Genomic DNA, 19,283 nt, shown 5'->3' on the forward strand with positions numbered 1-19,283 from the left:
TCCATCCCAATAGGTGGAAGCTTGGGGTATTCCAAAACAGTGTTTTATCCAAAAGTTTATCATTAATTCTGGAGGATGTTACATGAAAAAAAATTAATTAAAATTTTCAGATTACCTAGACAAAAAATGAGTCTCTGAAATGGAGTTTTTATCACATTAGAAATGTAATAAGTAAATAATGCTTAACAGAGGACTGAGGGCTTTTCTCTGGAAAAAGTTAACTTAGAGCTCCAGTTAACAGTCTCCTGCATATGAAAGGAGTGTTTCAGCTCAAACCAGTCTGATGGCTCTCTAACTTGCCTTACCCAGACTTTTACAACTATGCATGTGATTGTTTACAGCCCTGCAACTGTGAGAGGCATGGGAAGCCTAAAACATAAGCCTTTCAAAGAGTTAAAAGCTGTTAGAATAGTGCTGGTGTAAGATTTCACTGTTGAGCCAATGCTTGTTGCCAAGTTCCCATATTCCTTATCCACTGTGCACCTGGGAGTGCATTAGTTAACATAGTTGGAATGTAAGAAAACAAAATAGTAGCCTTGAAACTAACCACATCGAACTTTTGAGCTAATTGGTTCTTTCTTTGTTGTAACTTACTGCACCTTTACTCCCTGAGAAATGTAACTTTGTTTGATACTTTGAGGCTGACATAGATTAGAAATATAAAGAAAAAAAAAAAAACACTTCAAGGGAAAATAAGTTTTCTGGTTGAGCAGCCTTTATCAAAAGAGAGTCTTAAAATGTTTCATAGGCCTCCAAGGCCAGAAGATAATGTACACAACATGTGGGAAAGGTATAAAAGTCCTTTTTGAAAATAAAGCTATGGGGCCTCGCTCGAAGAAGCTTGGTCACCCTGTGTCAATGATTTTCTCTCTCTCTCTCCCTCTCCCTCCCTCTCTTTTTCAGGCTGATCCCTTGGAGCATAGAGGCTCCCTGCGTTCACTTATCTGACCGGGTTTCTAAGACCTGAATGGGAAGACGTTCTGCGTCTTCACTCCCTTGGGAGACCGGGAGGGCACCTATGGCCTCCATGAACATGGCAAACTCCTTGTCTGGGGGTTTTATTGGCTTTCTATGTAAACCAAGGAATATCAGCCTCTTTCTCTCCTCTATTTTCTTATCTACAACATTCTTTCCTAATCTCTCTCTAAATCAATCGCTGACTCCATCCCCGCTTCGAATTACCCTGGATCCACTGGGGCTGGACCCCGGTAGAGCAGGAGTAGATGTTTTTCTGAGCAGAAACCTTAAGGTCCACAGAGCCTGGAAAGGACTTCCTGGTCGTTTACAGGAAAACTCTGCTTAACCTACCCCAGAGCTCTGCTGTTCTAAGCACCGCCTGTGGACCAGCAGCATCGACTGGCCTGGGGGGCCATTAGAACACTGAATCTTGTCTCTACCTCAAACCCACTGACTCAGAATCTCTGTATCCCAGGTGAGTCCTGCTCACAGTACAGTCAGAGAAGTGCTGGTTTAGAGGCCCTACTCTGCCCTCCTTTGGTTGCACCCTCCCCAGGGGTGTGTGGCCACTTGGAGCCCTGCCCCCTCCAGTCCCTGCTTTGAGCACCTGGACCCCACAATCCCTGCTCCCAGCGCCTGTGCCTGCCTCCCTCCTGGGGCTTATGTCCCAGTCTGACAGGTGGTCATGATACAGCTGTTTATGGGCACGAAGAGCGTGGCCAGAGATTGGACCTGAAGGCTGGGGGTGCTCTTGATTGAGCAGCAGATTGCTCAAGGCACAGAGAAGGTCAGAGCCAGAGATGGGAAGACCAGGGGGAGGCCTGGGGGCTGGGGCGGCCCCTCCCACTGCTGTCCTGACTTCTGGCTTGGAGCTCAGTGTCCAAAACCCCAGTCTTCCAGGTTTTAATAGTTATGTAGGTGTACTTGACAGTTTTATATGACTGATTTATAACTTTTAAGTATTTAAACATATAGTATGGTTTTTCCAGTAGTCATGTATGGATGTGAGAGTTGGACTGTGAAGAAGGCTGAGCACTGAAGAACTGATGCTTTTGAACTGTGATGTTGGAGAAGACTCTTGAGAATCCCTTGGACTGCAAGGAGATCCAACCAGTGCTTTCTGAAGATCAGCCCTGGGATTTCTTTAGAAGGAATGATGCTAAAGCTGAAACTCCAGTACTTTGGCCACCTCATGTGAAGAATTGACTCATTGGAAAAGACTCTGATGCTGGGAGGGATAGGGGACAGGAGGAGAAGGGGACGACAGAGGATGAGATGGCTGGATGGCATCACTGACTCAATGGACGTGAGTCTGAGTGAACTCCGGGAGTTGGTGATGGACAGGGAGGCCTGGCATGCTGCGATTCATGGGGTCGCAAAGAGTCGGACACGACTGAGTGACTGAGCTGAACTGATGGGCTTCATTTATACTCTTGACCTGGGGCCACAGATGTGAGTGACAGATCTATTAAATGTTTCTCAGAGTGTTCACAGTACTTTGTGTATCCCAATTCACTGGGATGTTTGATAAAGATTCAAATTCCCAGGCCTCACTATGTGACCTCTTGGATCAGATCTTCAGGAATGAAGCCTAGGACTCTGCTTTCTGACACCACCACCACCCCCCCCCCCCCAGTGATTCTGATCCACAGCAGACGTACAGGAGCACGTGTAATGTTGGGGGGGGACATAGAGGGGAGCTGCCACGAATGGTGGGAAGTGTCAGGGAGAGAGAGGGCGGTCCCAGGTCAGAGGAAGGCACTGATACCAACTTACACTTTCCTGCTTCTCTCCTGATTTTCCTTACAACCTGGCCTGACCCCACCTCCGGGAGCTGGCTGCAGGGAGAAGTTGCTAGAACTGGGTAAGGGTGTCCTTCTGCCGACCACAGGGCTCTCGGGGTATGCTCTGCAGAATGAAGGACCTGAGTCAGGGGCAGTAGGAGCAAAGGGGCTGCTGGTGCCTGGAGGGACCTCACGGACCCACTCGGGGAGTCAGGCTGAAGCTTCTGAACAGGTCTTGGGCAGGGAGACCTCCTGGTCCTGCAGGACACGGGAGGAGTGGGGACAGACTGTGTGGTCCCACCTGCCTGGGCTCAGAGTCTGCATCTGGCAGTTAGGAACCTATGACATTGATCAGGGTCCTAAAGTGATGTAAGATGGGGCTTTTAATACCCTCAGAGCTTGTGTTAAAATTAAACATGATAGTCTTTTGTTCAGGACCGTGACACTGGCAGAATGAGCAAGTGTCGCAGTCTTCATACTGCCAGGAATTTCTGTAGCCACCGACGAGCCCAGAAGTGACATAATAAATAGTACAAGAAAGCCCATGTGGGCACAGCCCTGAAGGCCAAGCCTTTTGGAGGTGCTTCTCATGCCAAGAGAATTGTGCTCGAAAAAGTAGGGGTTGAAGCCAAACAACCAAATTCTGCCATCAGGAAATGTGTCAGGGTTCAGCTCATCCAGAATGGCAAAAAATCACAGCCTTTGTACCCAGTGATGGTTGCTTGAATTCTATTGAGGAAAATGATGGCATTATGGTTGCTGGATTTGGTTGCAGAGGTCATGCCATTGATGACATTCCTGGAGTCCGCTTAAAGGTTGTCAAAGTAGCCAGTGTCTCTCTTTTGGCCTTATACAAAGGCCAAAAGGAAAGACCAAGATCATACATTTGGATGAAGAAAGCATAATAGTAATAAACTTTTATATACCAAAAAATAAACATGATAGTTAAGTAAAAACACATCCTGGTACACAGAGCAGAATAAGGGGTGGCTGATGTTTATTGGGACTCTCATTACCTTACACCTCTGCACTTCTTGATGCTCGATATCATAGCCACTTATTACTGGCTGTGCTCAGTCACGTCTGACTCTTTGCAGCCCTATGACTGTAGCCTGCCAGGCTCCTCCATTCATGGGATTCTCTAGGCAAGAATGCTGTAGTGGGTTGCCATCTTCTCCTCCAGGGTGTCTTCCCAACCCAGACAAGGAACTTGCCTCTGCTGTGTCTCCTGCAGTGGCAGGCAGATTCTTTACCACTGAGCCTGGGAAGCACCTGTCACTGGCTGATAAGATCAATTTCCTCAACTTCCCAGGGGGCACCTGTGGTAAGAAATCTGCCTGCAACTCTAGGAGACCCAAGAGATGCAGGTTTCATTCCTGTGTCAGGAAGATCCCCTGGAAGAGGAAATGGCAACCCACTCCAGTATTCCTGCCTGGGAAACCCCATCCTCTGTCCATTGGGTCGCAAAGAGTCATGATGACTGAACACACACACCCCTGAGACCCCAGGTACAGGAAGACTCCAGTCACAGACCTGTTATAGACTTGTGCTTGGCCAGTGGCCCAGAGCTCCTTGAGCTTCCTTGCACAGGAGCGACTCCTGAAATTACTGCCGAGCTGCTCATCCTGTACTGTTCCCAGGATTTCCCTCCCAGCAAGCCACACCTTGGGACTCAGGCTCGGGTTTGTGATGAACTAAGGCTGTGGTAGTTTAGTTGCTAAGTCATATCTGACTCTTGTGAATCCATGGACTGTAGGCTGCTATGTTCCTTTGTTCATATGGGATTCTCCAGGCAAGAATACTGGAATGGGTTGCCATTTCCTTCTTCAGGGAATCTTCCCGACCTGGGGATCAAACTCAGGTCTCCTGCACTGTGGGTAGAGTCTTTACCATCTGAGCCATAAGGGAATTTTTTAAAGACCCAGAGGGATAGTATGAGGAGGGAGGAGGAAGGGGGGTTCAGGATGGGGAACACGTGTATACCTGTGGCAGATACATGTTGATGTATGGCAAGACCAATACAATATTGTAATAAACCTCCAATTAAATTTATATTAAAAAAAAAAGTAACTGCAGGAGTGTAACCCTTGGAGAGGCACTCATCCTCACTGTAGGCTCTTTTGTAGCCAGCTTGTAATAACATGAATGAATTGATGTTGTCAGCATCTGCCCATAAATCCTGCGTGTGTGTGTGTGTGCTCAGTTGTGTTCAACTATTTGTGACCCCACGGACTATAGCCTGCTAGGCTCCTTGTCTATGGATTACTGCAGTATTGGGTTGCCATTTCCTTCTCTAGGGGTTCTTCCCAAACGAGGGATTGAACCTGTGTCTGTTGCAGCTCCTGTATTGGCAGGGAGATTGTTTACTACCAGAGCCACCAGGGAAGCCCAACTAGGCTGGGCTTGTATGAAACCTCCAGGGACAACTGTGCTATACTGAAAATGACCACCAGAAGGAGATGAATCCATGTATCCAGGTGAGCAGGGTGGAAAGGCCATGGAATGAGGGGCCAGGAAGAACTTTCAGTGAGCAAGAGGTGTCACAGGCCCCCATCTCACCCACCTCATCTACACCCTAGACACAGAAACACACACCCTTGCCCCTATAAAATCACCTGATTTGTTTACTCTGTTCCTCGTCCAGATAGAGTCCTTAAAGTTTAAACATGGCAAAGGCCAGTGGATTGTAAAATCACCAGGAAACTCTTTAAGCCCAGTGCTGAAGCTTCATCTCAGTTAAACCAGAATCTCAGGAGAGGGGATGCAGGAGTCAACACTTTAAAAAAACCCACAGGTAGTTCCACCCTGCAGCCAAGAGAGGACCTCTGTTGGAAGTAAAAGATCTCATTTCTTCCCAAGTGGCAGCTGCTTTCATGTTAGAAAATGTTTGTCACTCAGTCTTATCTGACTCTCTGCAACTCCATGGACAATAGCCCACCAGAATTCCATGGAATTCTCCACGTAAGAATACTGGAGTGAGTTGCCTATTCCTTTCTCTAGGGGATCTTCCCAACCCAGGGATCAAACCCGGGTCTCCTCCATTGCAGGCAGATTCTTTACCATCTGAGCCACCAGGAAACCAAAGATGGTTTGATTTATTTCTATTTTGTTACTGACCCTCCCCAGTCAGACCCAAACAGGGAGTAGGGAGTCCTTTAACCAGGTTTGCGTGTGTGCTTAGTCGCTAAGTCATGTCTGACTCTTTGCAACCCCATGGACTGCAGCCCTCCAGGCTCCTCTGTCAGTGGGATTTCCCAGGCATACTGGAGTGGGCTGCCATTTTCAGCTCCAAAGGATCTTCCTGGCCGAGAGATCAACGCTAGTCTCCTGCACTGGCAGGCAGGTTCTTTACTGCTGATCCACCTGGGGAGCCCCTCTGCCAGGTGTGACTTGTCCTAATAGAATGTGCTCTAGAGGACACACTCTCTCCTAAAAGCACCCCTGGGATTGCTGTATGTGTTTCCTGTCAGCCGGGGGTTGGGTGAGTTCTCACAGGATGTGCTCCCCTGTGCTGCCCATGGCTCCAGATCACAGTGCTGGGCTCAGCATTTTTGCACACTGCCCTGGGGCCTCCATCTTGAAAAACATTGCCCAGCGCAGAGACTCTGCACATAGCGCTCAGAGCTGAGCTGTAGACTAAGCCATTTTGCATCAGGGAGTCTCATCTGAAGGGCCAGGTGCGAGGCTTCTACATGAGGTGCCCGGTGAGCAAGTGAAACAAGACTCAGCACAAAGGGAAAGAAAAAAGGTAAACTTCATTTCATTATCCAGATTCTAATTTTACTCCCAGAGAATTGTTGATTGGCTTTGTCAGTGACTGTTCTGTCACAGCCCAGCCTCCCTGAACATTAAGGGCCCCATCCTACCTTTAATGAATGTTTCCTTTGTTATCTATGGAGATAATCCTGATGAAGAGAAAGAGACAAATTTCTCCCCTATGCCTGAAAGTCCAAAAGGAAAGGTATTTATATAATCAGTTTTGTTTTTATACCCATAAGGCAACTCCCTCTTGTCTGGGGCTTGGTTTTGCTCCTGAAATAAGTGGGGGTCTGTGGTGCCCTTCATTTGAGGAAGTCAACCTGGTATTGCTTAAATGGGCAAGGGAAGGACCTAGGTAGGCATCAGGGTACACAGAGAACCAGGTCTGGACTCCCAGATGTCAGGCTAAGATGCCCTCATCACCATGGAAACAGTGTGCCCATGCTTTTGAGACAGGAAGGAAGAGGGGCACAGATAGTGACAAAAACAGGATTCCACAAAAACTGGCTTGAATCAGCTAAATCAAGATGGTCTTGAGCATGGGCTGGCATGTGATCCTGCATTATAACACTAAAAGTCACTCCCCTCTCACCATGGCTGGTGCTGTGATAGTTCAAAGGCTGACCATAGAAGTCCAAAAAGTGATACTGAAGCAGGGGTCTGGCTGCTCGCTGCTCAAAAGCCAGTAAAGAGGTCAGGTTGATGGAAAGGAACTTTATTTTAGATGCCTGTATGTGTGTGTGGTGGGGGGAGAGTGGGCACCTGTCCAAAGGCTGACTGTCCTCACCCTTGACAATTAGTGGACAAGAGCTTTTATAGACAGAGGGAGAGGGCTACGTGTATAAAGAGCAGAGTCAGCACTGACAGTTGTCTTGAAATTGGTCATTGGTGGTCTGACCAGCATCACCTTGATTGTTTTAGGTACAGCTAATCTTCAGTTTTCTGTGACTGTAATTTTCAGTTTGTCAAGATTGCTTGGAGAAATATCAATAATCTCTGATATGCAGATGACACCAACCTTATGGCAGAAAGTGAAGAAGAACTAAAGAGCCTCTTGATGAAAGTGAAAGAGGAGAGTGAAAAAGTTGGCTTAAAGCTCAACATTCAGAAAACTAATATCATGGCATCTGATCCCATCACTTCATGGCACATAGATGGGGAAACAGTGGAAACAGTGTCAGACTTTACTTTTTGGGCTCCAAAATCACTGCAGATGGTGACTGCAGCCATTAAATTAAAAGATGCTTGCTCCTTGGAAGAAAAGCTATGACCAACCTAGACAGACAGCTTATTTAAAAAGAGAGGTGTTAATTTGCCAACAAAGGTACATCTAGTCAAAGCTATGTTTTTTCCAGTAGTTACATATGGATGTGAGAGTTGGATTATAAAGAAAGCTGAGTGCTGAAGAATTGATGCTTTTGAACTGTGGTGTTGGGGAAGACTCTTGAGAGTCCCTTGGACTGCAAGTAGATCCAATCAGTCCATTCTAAAGGAGATCAATTTCTGGATATTCATTGGAAGGACTGATGTTGAAGCTGAAACTCCAATACTTTGGCCACCTGATACAGAGAACTGACTCATTTGAAAAGACCCTGATGCTGGGGAAAGATTGAAGGCAGGAGGAGAAGGGGACGACAGAGGATGAGATGGTTGGGTGGCATCACCGGCTCAATGGACATGAGTTTGAGCAAACCCTGGGAATTGGTGATGCACAGGAAGGCCTGGTGTGCTGCAGCCCATGGGGTCGCAGAGTCGGACACAATTGAGCAACTGAACTGAACTAGTTCTCTGACTATACAGACATAATTGTGTCCCACAGTTTAAGTCAATTCTGACACTGTCTGCCTGGAATTTTTGTTAGAGCTTGTATAGGTCAAGGACCCATCCCCACAATACTACCCCTCCTTGTCAACTTCAGAAGCCAGTGGTGAGTCTAGGTTGTTACCTGCTATTATGGACTGATTATAAATCAGTGTTCCCATAACCACCTCCTTGAGTTTGGTAATTTTCTAGAGTGGCTTACAGCTCAGGAAAACAGCTTACTCAACTAGATCACTAGTTTATTATAAAAGGATTCAACTATGGAACAGTCAGATGGAAGAGATGCAGAGAACAAGGTAGGGGGAGGGGCAGGGGCTTCCAGGCCTCTCCAGGTGAGTCGCCCTCCCTGCACCTGCACAGGTTCACTAGCTGGGAAGCTCTGTGGACCCCATCCTATTGGTTTTTTATTGAGGCTTCAGAGAAGCATACTTTAGGCAAGACTAGTTAATGCATTGACCATTGGTAGTTCAACTGTTTCCAGTCCCTCTTCTCCCTAGACATGGCAGGGTGTGGTTGAAAAATGCCAACCCTTTAATCCGATGTTTGGTTTTTCTGACAAACAGATGAATTCACTAAAACTCAGGTGTAGTTGAAAGGGGCCTGTTATAATTATCAAAAGACAGCTTTTCACTCTTACATTAGCGCACCTAAGGGTTTTAGGAGTTCTGTGCCAGTAACATCAGGAAGACCAAAGACATATTCTAATTATAAGTCATAATATTACAGTCTTCAAGCTTCATCCACGGTGCAGCACGTGTCAGAACTTCCTTCCTTTTAAAGGCTGAGTGATATTTCATTGTATTTTTTTTCTAAGAATCTTTTTTATTTTTATTTATTTTATTTTTTTAAAGTTTTATTTTACTTTATTTTACTTTACAATACTGTATTGGTTTTGCCATACATTGACATGAATCCAGCATGGGTGTACATGCGATCCCAAACTTGAACCCCCCTCACACCTCCCTCCCCACAACATCTCTCTGGGTCATCCCCGTGCACCAGCCCCAAGCATGCTGTATCCTGCATCGGACATAGACTGGTGATTCGATTCTTACATGACAGTATACATGTTTCAATGCCATTCTCCCAAATCATCCCATCCTCTCCCTCTCCCTCTGAGTCCAAAAGTCCACTATACACATCTGTGTCTTTTTTGCTGTCTTGCATACAAGGTCATCATTGCCATCTTTCTAAATTCCATATATATGCAGTAGTATACTGTATTGGTGTTTTTCTTTCTGGCTTACTTCACTCTGTATAATCGGCTCCGGTTTCATCCATCTCATCAGAACTGATTCAAATGTATTCTTTTTAATGGCTGAGTAATACTCCATTGTGTATATGTACCACAGCTTTCTTATCCATTCATCTGCTGATGGACATCTAGGTTGTTTCCATGTCCTGGCTATTATAAACAGTGCTGCGATGAACATTGGGGTACATATGTCTCTTTCAATTCTGGTTTCCTCAGTGTGTATGCCCAGCAGTGGGATTGCTGGGTCATATGGCAGTTCTATTTGCAATTTTTTAAGGAATCTCCACACTGTTCTCTATAGTGGCTGTACTAGTTTGCATTCCCACCAACAGTGTAGGAGGGTTCCCTTTTCTCCACACCCTCTCCAGCATTTATTGCTTGTAGATTTTTGGATCGCAGACATTCTGACTGGTGTGAAGTGGTACCTCATTGTGGTTTTGATTTGCATTTCTCTAATAATGAGTGATGTTGAGCATCTTTTCATGTGTTTGTTAGCCATCTGTATGTCTTCTTTGGAGAAATGTCTATTTAGTTCTTTGGCCCATTTTTTGATTGGGTCGTTTATTTTTCTGGAATTGAGCTGCATAAGTTGCTTGTATATTTTTGAGACTAGTTGTTTGTCAGTTGCTTCATTTGCTGTTATTTTCTCCCATTCAGAAGGCTGTCTTTTCACCTTGCTTATATTTTCCTTTGTTGTGCAGCAGTTTTTAATTTCAATTAGATCCCATTTGTTTATTTTTGCTTTTATTTCCAGAATTCTGGGAGGTGGATCATAGAGGATCCTGCTGTGATTTATGTCGGAGAGTGTTTTGCCTATGTTCTCCTCTAGGAGTTTTATAGTTTCTGGTCTTACATTTAGATCTTTAATCCATTTTGAGTTTATTTTCATGTGTTGTGTTAGAAAGTGATCTAGTTTCATTCTTTAACAAGTGGTTGACCAGTTTTCCCAGCACAGTTTATTTATTCATTCCAGAACTATTTCTTTGAATGAATTTATTTTCTTCATATATATTCATATGTGTTTCATGTATGGGAAAAATGTCTGAAGTTATTCATTTCCCTCTTGTACTGATACCTGCTTATTAACTCATTTAAAATTTATTTATTTGAGGGATAAACAAAGTAAACGTTGACTTCTTGCTTATGTACTTTTCTTTGTGCATCAGTTCACTGCTGAGTAACTGTCCTTCATGCCACGAGAAGGATGTGCTGTGGTCTTTCCTTTTCCTTCCTCTTATCAAAACAGGATTCCTCAGGGCCGGCCTCGCAGTAGAACAGACACTGGGGAGCCTGGGGCTGTCATCTCAGTAGCCTGGCAGCTTTGTGCTGGTCATCTGTGCTCACCTCCACTGACCAGTACTGGCCACTAGCTCAGGGTATCTCGCGGTGGGGTGGGGTCTCTCCCAGGAAGGCCCCCCAGGGTCCTGCTCCATTCCAGTTGGAGACCTTCCCACAGAACCCTTGTTTGGTCCTGATGAGGGCAGCGTGCCCGGAAGGCGGGCTGTTATCTCCTTCTGCCAGCTTTCTCTGGGTCTTCACCCCAGCTGAGGGGCGTTTCTGCTGCAGCCTGCCTCTCCTTCTCCACCTCTGGGTGGGGGCCCGGGCTCAGAGCACGCCCTCTGGTAGAGTTTGCAGCCCAGTACAAGACCGTGGGTGCCTGGGGTCCTGTGCCCCGCCCTCTGCGGTTCCCCCGCTGCCTCCATCAGCGGCGCCTGCAGCCTCCCCTCACACCTGAGTGTGGCCCCCAGCTGCCTCCACCCCACGCCCCCAACCCGCGCGGGTCCAAGCCGGCAAGATGCGCCCGGTGTCCCCGGAGGAGAAGCCCAACCCGCTGCAGGACGCGAACATCTGTTCCCGGCTGTTCTCCTGGTAAGGCCCGCCTGGGCTGAGACACCCCGCCATCTCAGGGCCAGCGCCTGAGCTGCACCTTTCAGGGGCTGAGGGTCGAGGGTCAGGGCAAGGGAGCAATTTCCGATGGCTGCTTGTAGCGGGTGGGGTCTCCCCACGCCGGCCACAGGGGTCCCTGTCTGCTCCCTCTGGGTGAGGCAGCCGGAAGGGTTATCAGGACCTGAGAGGGACCTGGTGGCGAGGCGCAGGGTCTACCTGCCTTGCAGCTCGCTGCCCCGTCAGCCTCCTTAGTCCCGGGAACAGGAGGGGCAGCGGGAGCAGGAGGCAGGGAGGCTGAGAACCCAGGCTGCCCAGCGGGGTCACCGCCAATGGGAGAAGGACCGGACCCCGGACCTCCATCCTTATCCGGCTTCCCCAGTTCAGTTCGGATTCATAGTTTTGAATTAATTTGCACCCTTTCCCCACTAAGCAAACAGCCCTGAACAGCTTTATCTAATTTACCTTTATCTAATTAGTGCTCTGCTCCTGTTGTCATCTTCCAATAGTGTCCACACCTTCCCCACATTCCTTAGGTGACAGCTGAGTCCAATTACACTGGGTTCCCTTGTCCCTGTGTCTGTGGCTGTGTCTCCCTGCCTCCCTCTTTCTCTCCGTGTGCATCTCTCACTGTATATCCTGGTATCTAGTTGTGACACATTTCATGTGTATAAGAACACTAATATTTTTTATTTAATGAACGGGGACACGATTCTTGAACCCATTTTGCTTTTATCTGGGATACATTGAGAGGACTGGAGGATGTATTTGACATCCCTTTCCTTACTGTGAATGTCTCTGCTTCCACCTTTGAGAGTCACCATGGGGATGGGGTCCCTGAAGCCTGTGGGGTATTATCTGTATCTCTAGCCTTTCCAAAAGCAGGGTCTTGATGCAGGTGGTCCTGCCCAGGAATCCTCTGGTACTGCAACCACTGAAGGGTCCCTGAGTTGGGAGGAAACTCACAGATGAAAAGGGGCTCAGAGAGATGAAGCCCTCAACTAAAGTTTTCCATCTGGTAGCTGGGACCACTAGCTGGGTGGAATCTTTGGGTTTAATCACACTTGGGTGATTTTTATATCATTTATTCCTGGACTCTAATCCATTCATCTTTCCCACAAATTCTGATATTTTGTTTTTTTATATGGGAGGGCCTTTGGGATCCTCAAGAAACCTAAGCTTCTACGCTTGTTCTGATGGTGGTGTGTTCAGTGTGTGTAATTACATCTCTTGGCCATTTGGTGACAATATACAGCCTTGATGTACTCCTTTTCCTATTTGGAACCAGTCTATTGTTCCATGTCCATTTCTAACTGTTGCTTCCTGACCTGCATATAGGTTTCTCAAGAGGCAGGCAGGTGGTCTGGTATTCCCATCTCTTTTAGAATTTCCCACAGTTTATTGTGATCGACACAATCAAAGGCTTTGGCAGAGTCATAATGCAGAAATAGATGTTTGTCTGGAACTCTCTTGTCCTTTCGACGATCCAGTGGACGTTGGCAATTTGATTTCTGGTTCCTCTGCCTTTTCTAAAACCAGCTTGAACATCTGGAAGTTCACGGTTCACATTCTGCTGAAGCCTGGCTTGGAGAATTTTGAGCATTACTTTACTAGCGTGTGAGATGAGTGCAATTGTGCAGTAGTTTGAGCATTCTTTGGCATTGCCTTTCTTTGGGATTGGAACAGTTAGGACTGGACATGGAACAACAGACTGGTTCCAAATAGGAAAAGGAGTATGTCAAGGCTGTATATTGTCACCCTGTTTATTTAAATTATATGCAGAGTACATCATGAGAAACGCTGGGCTGGAAGAAGCACAAGCTGGAATCAAGATTGCCAGGAGAAATATCAATAACCTCAGATATGCAAATGACACCACCTATATGGCAGAAAGTGAAGAGGAACTAAAAAGCCTCTTGATGAAAGTAAAAGAGGAGAGTGAAAAAGTTGGCTTAAAGCTCAACATTCAGAAAACGAAGATCATGGCATCTGGTCCCATCACTTCATGGGAAATGGATGGGGAAACAATGGAAACAGTGTCAGACTTTACTTTTTGGGGCTCTAAAATCACTGCAGATGGTGACTGCAGCCATGAAATTAAAAGACACTTACTCCTTTAAAAAAAAAATATATTTATTTTTATTTATTTATTTATTTAAATTTTTATTTTTACTTTATTTTACTTTACAATAGTATATTGGTTTTGCCATACATTGACATGTATCCACCATGGGTGTACATGATGCTTACTCCTTGGAAGGAAAGCTTTGACCAACCTGCTGCTGCTGCTGCTAAGTCGCTTCAGTCATGTCCGACTCTGTGCGACCCCGTAGATAGCAGCCCACCAGGCTCCCCCATCCCTGGGATTCTCCAAGCAAGAACACTGAAGTGGGTTGCCATTTCCTTCTCCAATGCATGAAAGTGAAAAGTGAAAGTGAAGTCACTCAGTCGTATCTGACTCTTCGCGATCCCATGGACTGCAGCCTGCCAGGCTCCTCCGTTCATGGGATTTTCCAGGCAAGAGTACTGGAGTGGGGTGCCATTGCCTTCTCCATGACCAACCTAGATAACATATTGAAAAGTAGAAATATTACTTTGCCAACAAAGGTCCATCTAATCAACGCTATGATTTTTCCAGTAGTCATGTATGGATGTGAGAGTTTGACTGTGAAGAAAGCTGAGGAACAAAGAATTAAAGCTTTTGAACTGTGGTGTTGGAGAAGACTCTTGAGAGTCCCTTGGACTGCAAGGAGATCCAACGAGTCCATCCTAAAGGAGATCAGTCCTGGGTGTTCATTGGAAGGACTGATGCTAAAGCTGAAACTCCAATACTTTGGCCACCTCATGTGAAGAGTTTACTCATTGTAAAAGATTCTGATGCTGGGAGGGATTGGAGACAGGAGGAGAAGGGGATGACAGAGGATGAGATGGCTGGATGGCATCACCAACTCGATGCATATGAGTTTGAGTGAACTCTGGGAGTTGGTGATGGACAGGGAGGCCTAGTGTGCTGTGATTCATGGGGTTGCAAAGAGTGGGACACGACTGAGCGACTGAACTGAACTGAACTGAACTGAAAGAAATAGGGTCAAGTAGAAAAAATATGGGTGTAGGTGTCCCTGTTGGCTCAGTGGTAAAGAATCCTCCTGCCATAGCAGGAGACCAGGAAACGTGGGTTTAATCCCTGGGTTGGAAAGATCCCTTAGAGGAGGAAATGGCAACCCACTCCAATGCTTTTCCTGAGAAATCCCATGGACAGAAGAGCCTGGCAGGGACAGTCCATGGGGTTGCAAAAGAGTTGGACATGACTGAGTGACTAAACAGCAACAACTGTAAATGATACCAAAGTAGAGACACCTCTCCTTAACCTCAGACAGGGCAAGGATCTCTCCAGGGATGTTCTATTTGTGGATTTTCAAAATGTGTGTGCATGGAAATGGGAAGATAGGACTTCTAATTGATTTGGGTAGACCCCATTTCCAGTTTTTCTGCTGAATCAGAAGGAGCTGTTACCTCTTATTTTACATGCGAAGTCACTGAAGCAGAGAAGCTGAGTAATATTTTTAAACTTTTTATTTTATATTGAAGTATAGACAATTTACATTGTTGTGATAGTTTCATGTGGACAGGAAAGGGACTCAGTCATACCTATATATATAACCATTCTCCCCCAAATTCCAAGAGTTTAAGTAACTTGCCTGCATCACATAGCTTAATAGTAAAAGTTGGGTCCCAAACCAGGAGTCTGATTCCCGAGGCTGTGTTGTCCTGTATGTAACTGCTGTTCTGAGCTGCTTCTCTTTGGATACTTGTGCTTAAATGCAGGGAGAAGGCGAATGCAAACACACCTTTGGTTTTGTAGGCAAGGGATTTTCAAGGGAAACTCTTTAAGTTCTTGCTGTTGGAGATGATGTTCATGAAACATCTCTATAATCAGGCTTTAGGACTGCTGTTTTCAGAGTATGGCTCTCAGACCTGCAGCATCCTCGTCACCTGGGATCTTGCTAGAAATGCAAATCAGCCCCTGCCTACTCTAGTCCTTCTAGACCAGTTCTGTAAATTTAGAAATGGTGGGGATGGGGTTAAACAGGCTCCAGGTGATTCTGATAGAAGGTAGAGGCTGGTTTCTGCTTTAAGCCGCTCCTCCCATTGGCATTGTTCCTTCAGTGTTAACTTCTAAAAAGGGGTCCAGACTTTGTGAAGTTAGTTGGTGACCACAATTGCCATCCTGTATGTAAAGTCTGAGGTACCCTCATGATTTCCTCGTGTCCCCCACTCACTGTCCTGGGAAACTGAAATGAGCCCAGGCAGGAAGTGCTGCCCAGAGACAAGGCCCACCTTGTAGGGAAACTGAGTTTTCATCTTCTCTTTGGGTCTTTGCTTTTCTTCTCATATTTCATCTGCTTTCTCAACTTGTTGCTGCTGCTGCTAAATTGCTTCAGTCGTGTCTGACTCTGTGCGACCCCTCAACTTGTAAATGATGATAATAACTAGGTTACTGACTTTATACAAATGACCTCACTGGGGTGTTAGTGTTTTCATAGCACAAGTAGGACTGAGAGTCTAAGAGAAGTTGTGCATTATGACTGTTGGTAATTGTGAATTTTAGAAGAATATGTATATATTTATATTTCTATAAAAAGTTTAAAAGTATGGAAGAAGGAGGGCCTCCTAGATAGGTGGCACAGAGATAAAGAACTCACCTGCCAGTGCAGGAGACACAAGAGATGAGGGGTTTGATCCCTGGGTTAGGAAGATACCCTGGTGTAAAAAATGGCAATCCACTCCAATACTGTTGCCTGGAGAATCCCATGGACAGAGGAGCCTGGTGGGCTACAGTCCATAGTGTCTCAAAGAGTCACACAGGACAGCACATAGAAGAAAAAAGGCATAAGGATTTGTTTTTATTAGCCTGATATACTTGCTGATATTTTGATTATTTCTTAGTCTTTCCCCTAGACATCTTTGCCTATCTGCACATGCACAGTTTTTTTTTTATTGAAATTATAGCTCATGGTTTTTTAGAATTAATTTTTATTGGAGTAAGTTGCTTAACGACGTTGTGTTAGTTATGCACACTTTTCTATGAAGTTAAATATGTCTGAATCCTGTTTCCTTCTTAATTTTTGATGGTTAACATTTATTTATAGCATTATCTAATGTGCAAAATATGGCACTTATTTTTTAATGAAACTTTTTATTTTATAAAGGAGTATATCCAATGGACAACGTGATAGTTTCAGGAGGACAGCAAGGGGACTGAGCCATACACACACGTGTATCCATTCTCCCTCAAACCCCCTCCCATCCAGGCTGCCACATAACACTGAACAGAGTTCTCTGTGAGAGACAGTAGGTCCTTGTTGGTTATCCATCATAAATACAGCAGTGTGTATATGTCCCTTCCAAACTCCCTGACTATTCCTTTCCCCCATAGCTCTCCCTGGCATCCGTAAGTTTGTTCTCTGAGAGTCTGTTTCTGTCAAAAGGTGGTATTTAACTAAAATGCATGCAGTCTTTCACTTTTGTTTCATACAATTTATTGCTAATTAGGATGTGATGGATATCTATGACAATATATTTTGGTACATCTTTCATTTCCCAAGTTCCCAGAAGTAGAATAATTAGTGAAAGGCTGAACTGTTTTCCATTAGGTTCAGACCAATTTTCCCTCTTAACAGCTGTTTGTGAGCTTATTTTATCTTCAACTTTGAGTACTTGAATTACATTTTTCCTGGACCTAAAGTTAAAAATAGTTCAGTTTTAAATTGAATTTATTTAATTTACACGAGCTTGATCACTCAGTCCTGTTCGACTCTTTGCAACCCCATGGACTGCCTCTCAGGCTCCTCTTTCCATGGGATTTCCCAGGCAAGAATAGTGGAGTGGGTTGCCATTTGATTTGCAGAGATGGAACATTTTTTATGTCTATTGACCATTTATTTGTCTTTCTTCAAATGTCTATTAATAGATTTTTTCCTATAGAGCATTTGTATTTCTTAAATAACTTGTAATAGTGCATATAACGGTGATTGCAGCCATGAAATTAAAAGACACTTACTCCTTGGAAGGAAAGTTATGACTAACCTAAACAGCATATTAAAAAGCAGAGAAATTACTTTGACAACAAAGGTCCATCTAGTCAAGGCTATGGTTTTTCCAGTAGTCATGTATGGATGTGAGAGATGGACAATAAAGAAAGCTGAGTGCTGAAGAATTGATGCTTTTGAACTGTGGTGTTGGAGAAGACTCTTGAGAGTCCCTCGGACTGCAAGGAGATCCAACCAGTCCATCCTAAAGGAGATCATTCCTGGGTGTTCATTGGAAGGACTGATGCTGAAGCTGAAATTCCAATACTTTGGCCACCTTATGTGAAGAGCTGACTCATTTGAAAAGACCCTGATGCTGGGAAAGATTGAAGGCGGGAGTAGAAGGGGAGGACAGAGGATGAGATGGTTGGATGGCATCACTGACTCAATGGACATGAGTTTGGGTAAACTCTGGGAGTTTGTGATGGACAGGGAGGCCTGGCGTGCTGCAGTCTATGGGGTTGCAAAGAGTTGGACACGACTATGTGACTGAACTGAACTGAACTGAAGTGCATATGATACTTTTTCAGATTTTCATTTGTTCTTTAGAGGTTTTAAATGATATATTGTTAATTAAAATTGAACTTTTCTTTTTTTATTTCTCCTGTGGCTTTTGTAGTATGCCTTTTCAGTTCAGTTCAGTTCAGTTCAGTCACTCAGTCGTGTCTGACTCTTTGCGACCCCTTTTATTTTTTTTTTTTTATGGAACGGAAATAGCGACCCCTTTTAAAAATCCTAAAATCATCTAAATCTCTGTGTTTTATTTTAGCTTTTTTCTTATTTTATTTCTAACAGTAAAGGCAGCTTGAACTTTTTTTAAAGTTTTTGATATAAGATAGGCCCCAATTTTTTAAAAAAACTGTCCATTTTCCCATTATGATTTATTAAATAATTCTTATTTCCATCTATTGGAAATAAGCACAGTTAATGAACCATGTCCAGCTGGGAATGGATTGTCCAGTCTGCTGAGACTCTCCCTGGCGATGTCCCTGCTGTCCTCACTGCAGCCTCTGGGGTGAGCTCTGCATTTCTCTCCACCCTTGTCCCAGAGGCCAGCAGGGTGGGGGTAAGTGCAGGACCTGTCCCCAGGGATGAGGGTGGAGCAGGGTCCTGGACCAGATGCACTTGACCCTTCAGGGAGTGGTTATGTCCTCAATCCCCTGACACTGACCACGTCTCAGTCAGTCAACTGTCCCCTTGCAAAGGGAGTGTGGATGTGGAACCTGTCACTGATGTTAAGACAGACTCTCCAGAAACTCTTGTCAGACAATCTAATGACATGAGGGGGATGTGAACTGGCTGAGTGCTGAGATGGTTTAGGGAGGTTGGTCCTGTTAGGTCCCCAGTAACTACTGATTGTGAATGGATAGAAATGTTTATTTTCAAACTAGGATTCTTCACACCATTTTTAGAATACCACTTGTTATTCTTCATTAACAGTCAGAAATCCACATGTTGTAGAAGGAGGCTGGGTGAGCTCTCCAGGGCTCTTTCTCTGGCCTTGACCTGTTGCCTGTAAGCATTTAGTTTGTTGAGTTTTGGTAATTTTATACGATAACTATAGCCTCAAGAAAGAAGTAGAACAACCCAAAGGGATATTTAAAGTTACTCATATGTCCTTATGGAAAAATAAACTGCCTAACAAATTTAAGTTTATCTCTTGTAGTTTATTCTCGACTTTTTTGATCTTTATAGTCCTGCATCTGATCAGCCTGAGACTAATACCACTCAGAT

General features: G+C 45.0%; 1 protein-coding gene across 1 annotated transcript in view; it reads left to right on the forward strand.

Moving 5' to 3' along the window:
* The first annotated feature begins 11,371 nt into the window (after positions 1-11,371).
* LOC138089047 (ATP-binding cassette sub-family C member 4-like) overlaps positions 11,372-19,283 on the forward strand; it is a 169,270-nt gene continuing 161,358 nt past the window's right edge. Inside the window, exon 1 of the mRNA XM_068984370.1 lies at positions 11,372-11,445. Within this exon, the coding sequence (XP_068840471.1) occupies positions 11,372-11,445 (74 nt within the window). The remainder of the gene's footprint in view (positions 11,446-19,283) is intronic.

The sequence above is a fragment of the Capricornis sumatraensis genome, chromosome 12 (assembly GCF_032405125.1).
Source record: "Capricornis sumatraensis isolate serow.1 chromosome 12, serow.2, whole genome shotgun sequence".
Classification (NCBI taxonomy): domain Eukaryota; kingdom Metazoa; phylum Chordata; class Mammalia; order Artiodactyla; family Bovidae; genus Capricornis; species Capricornis sumatraensis.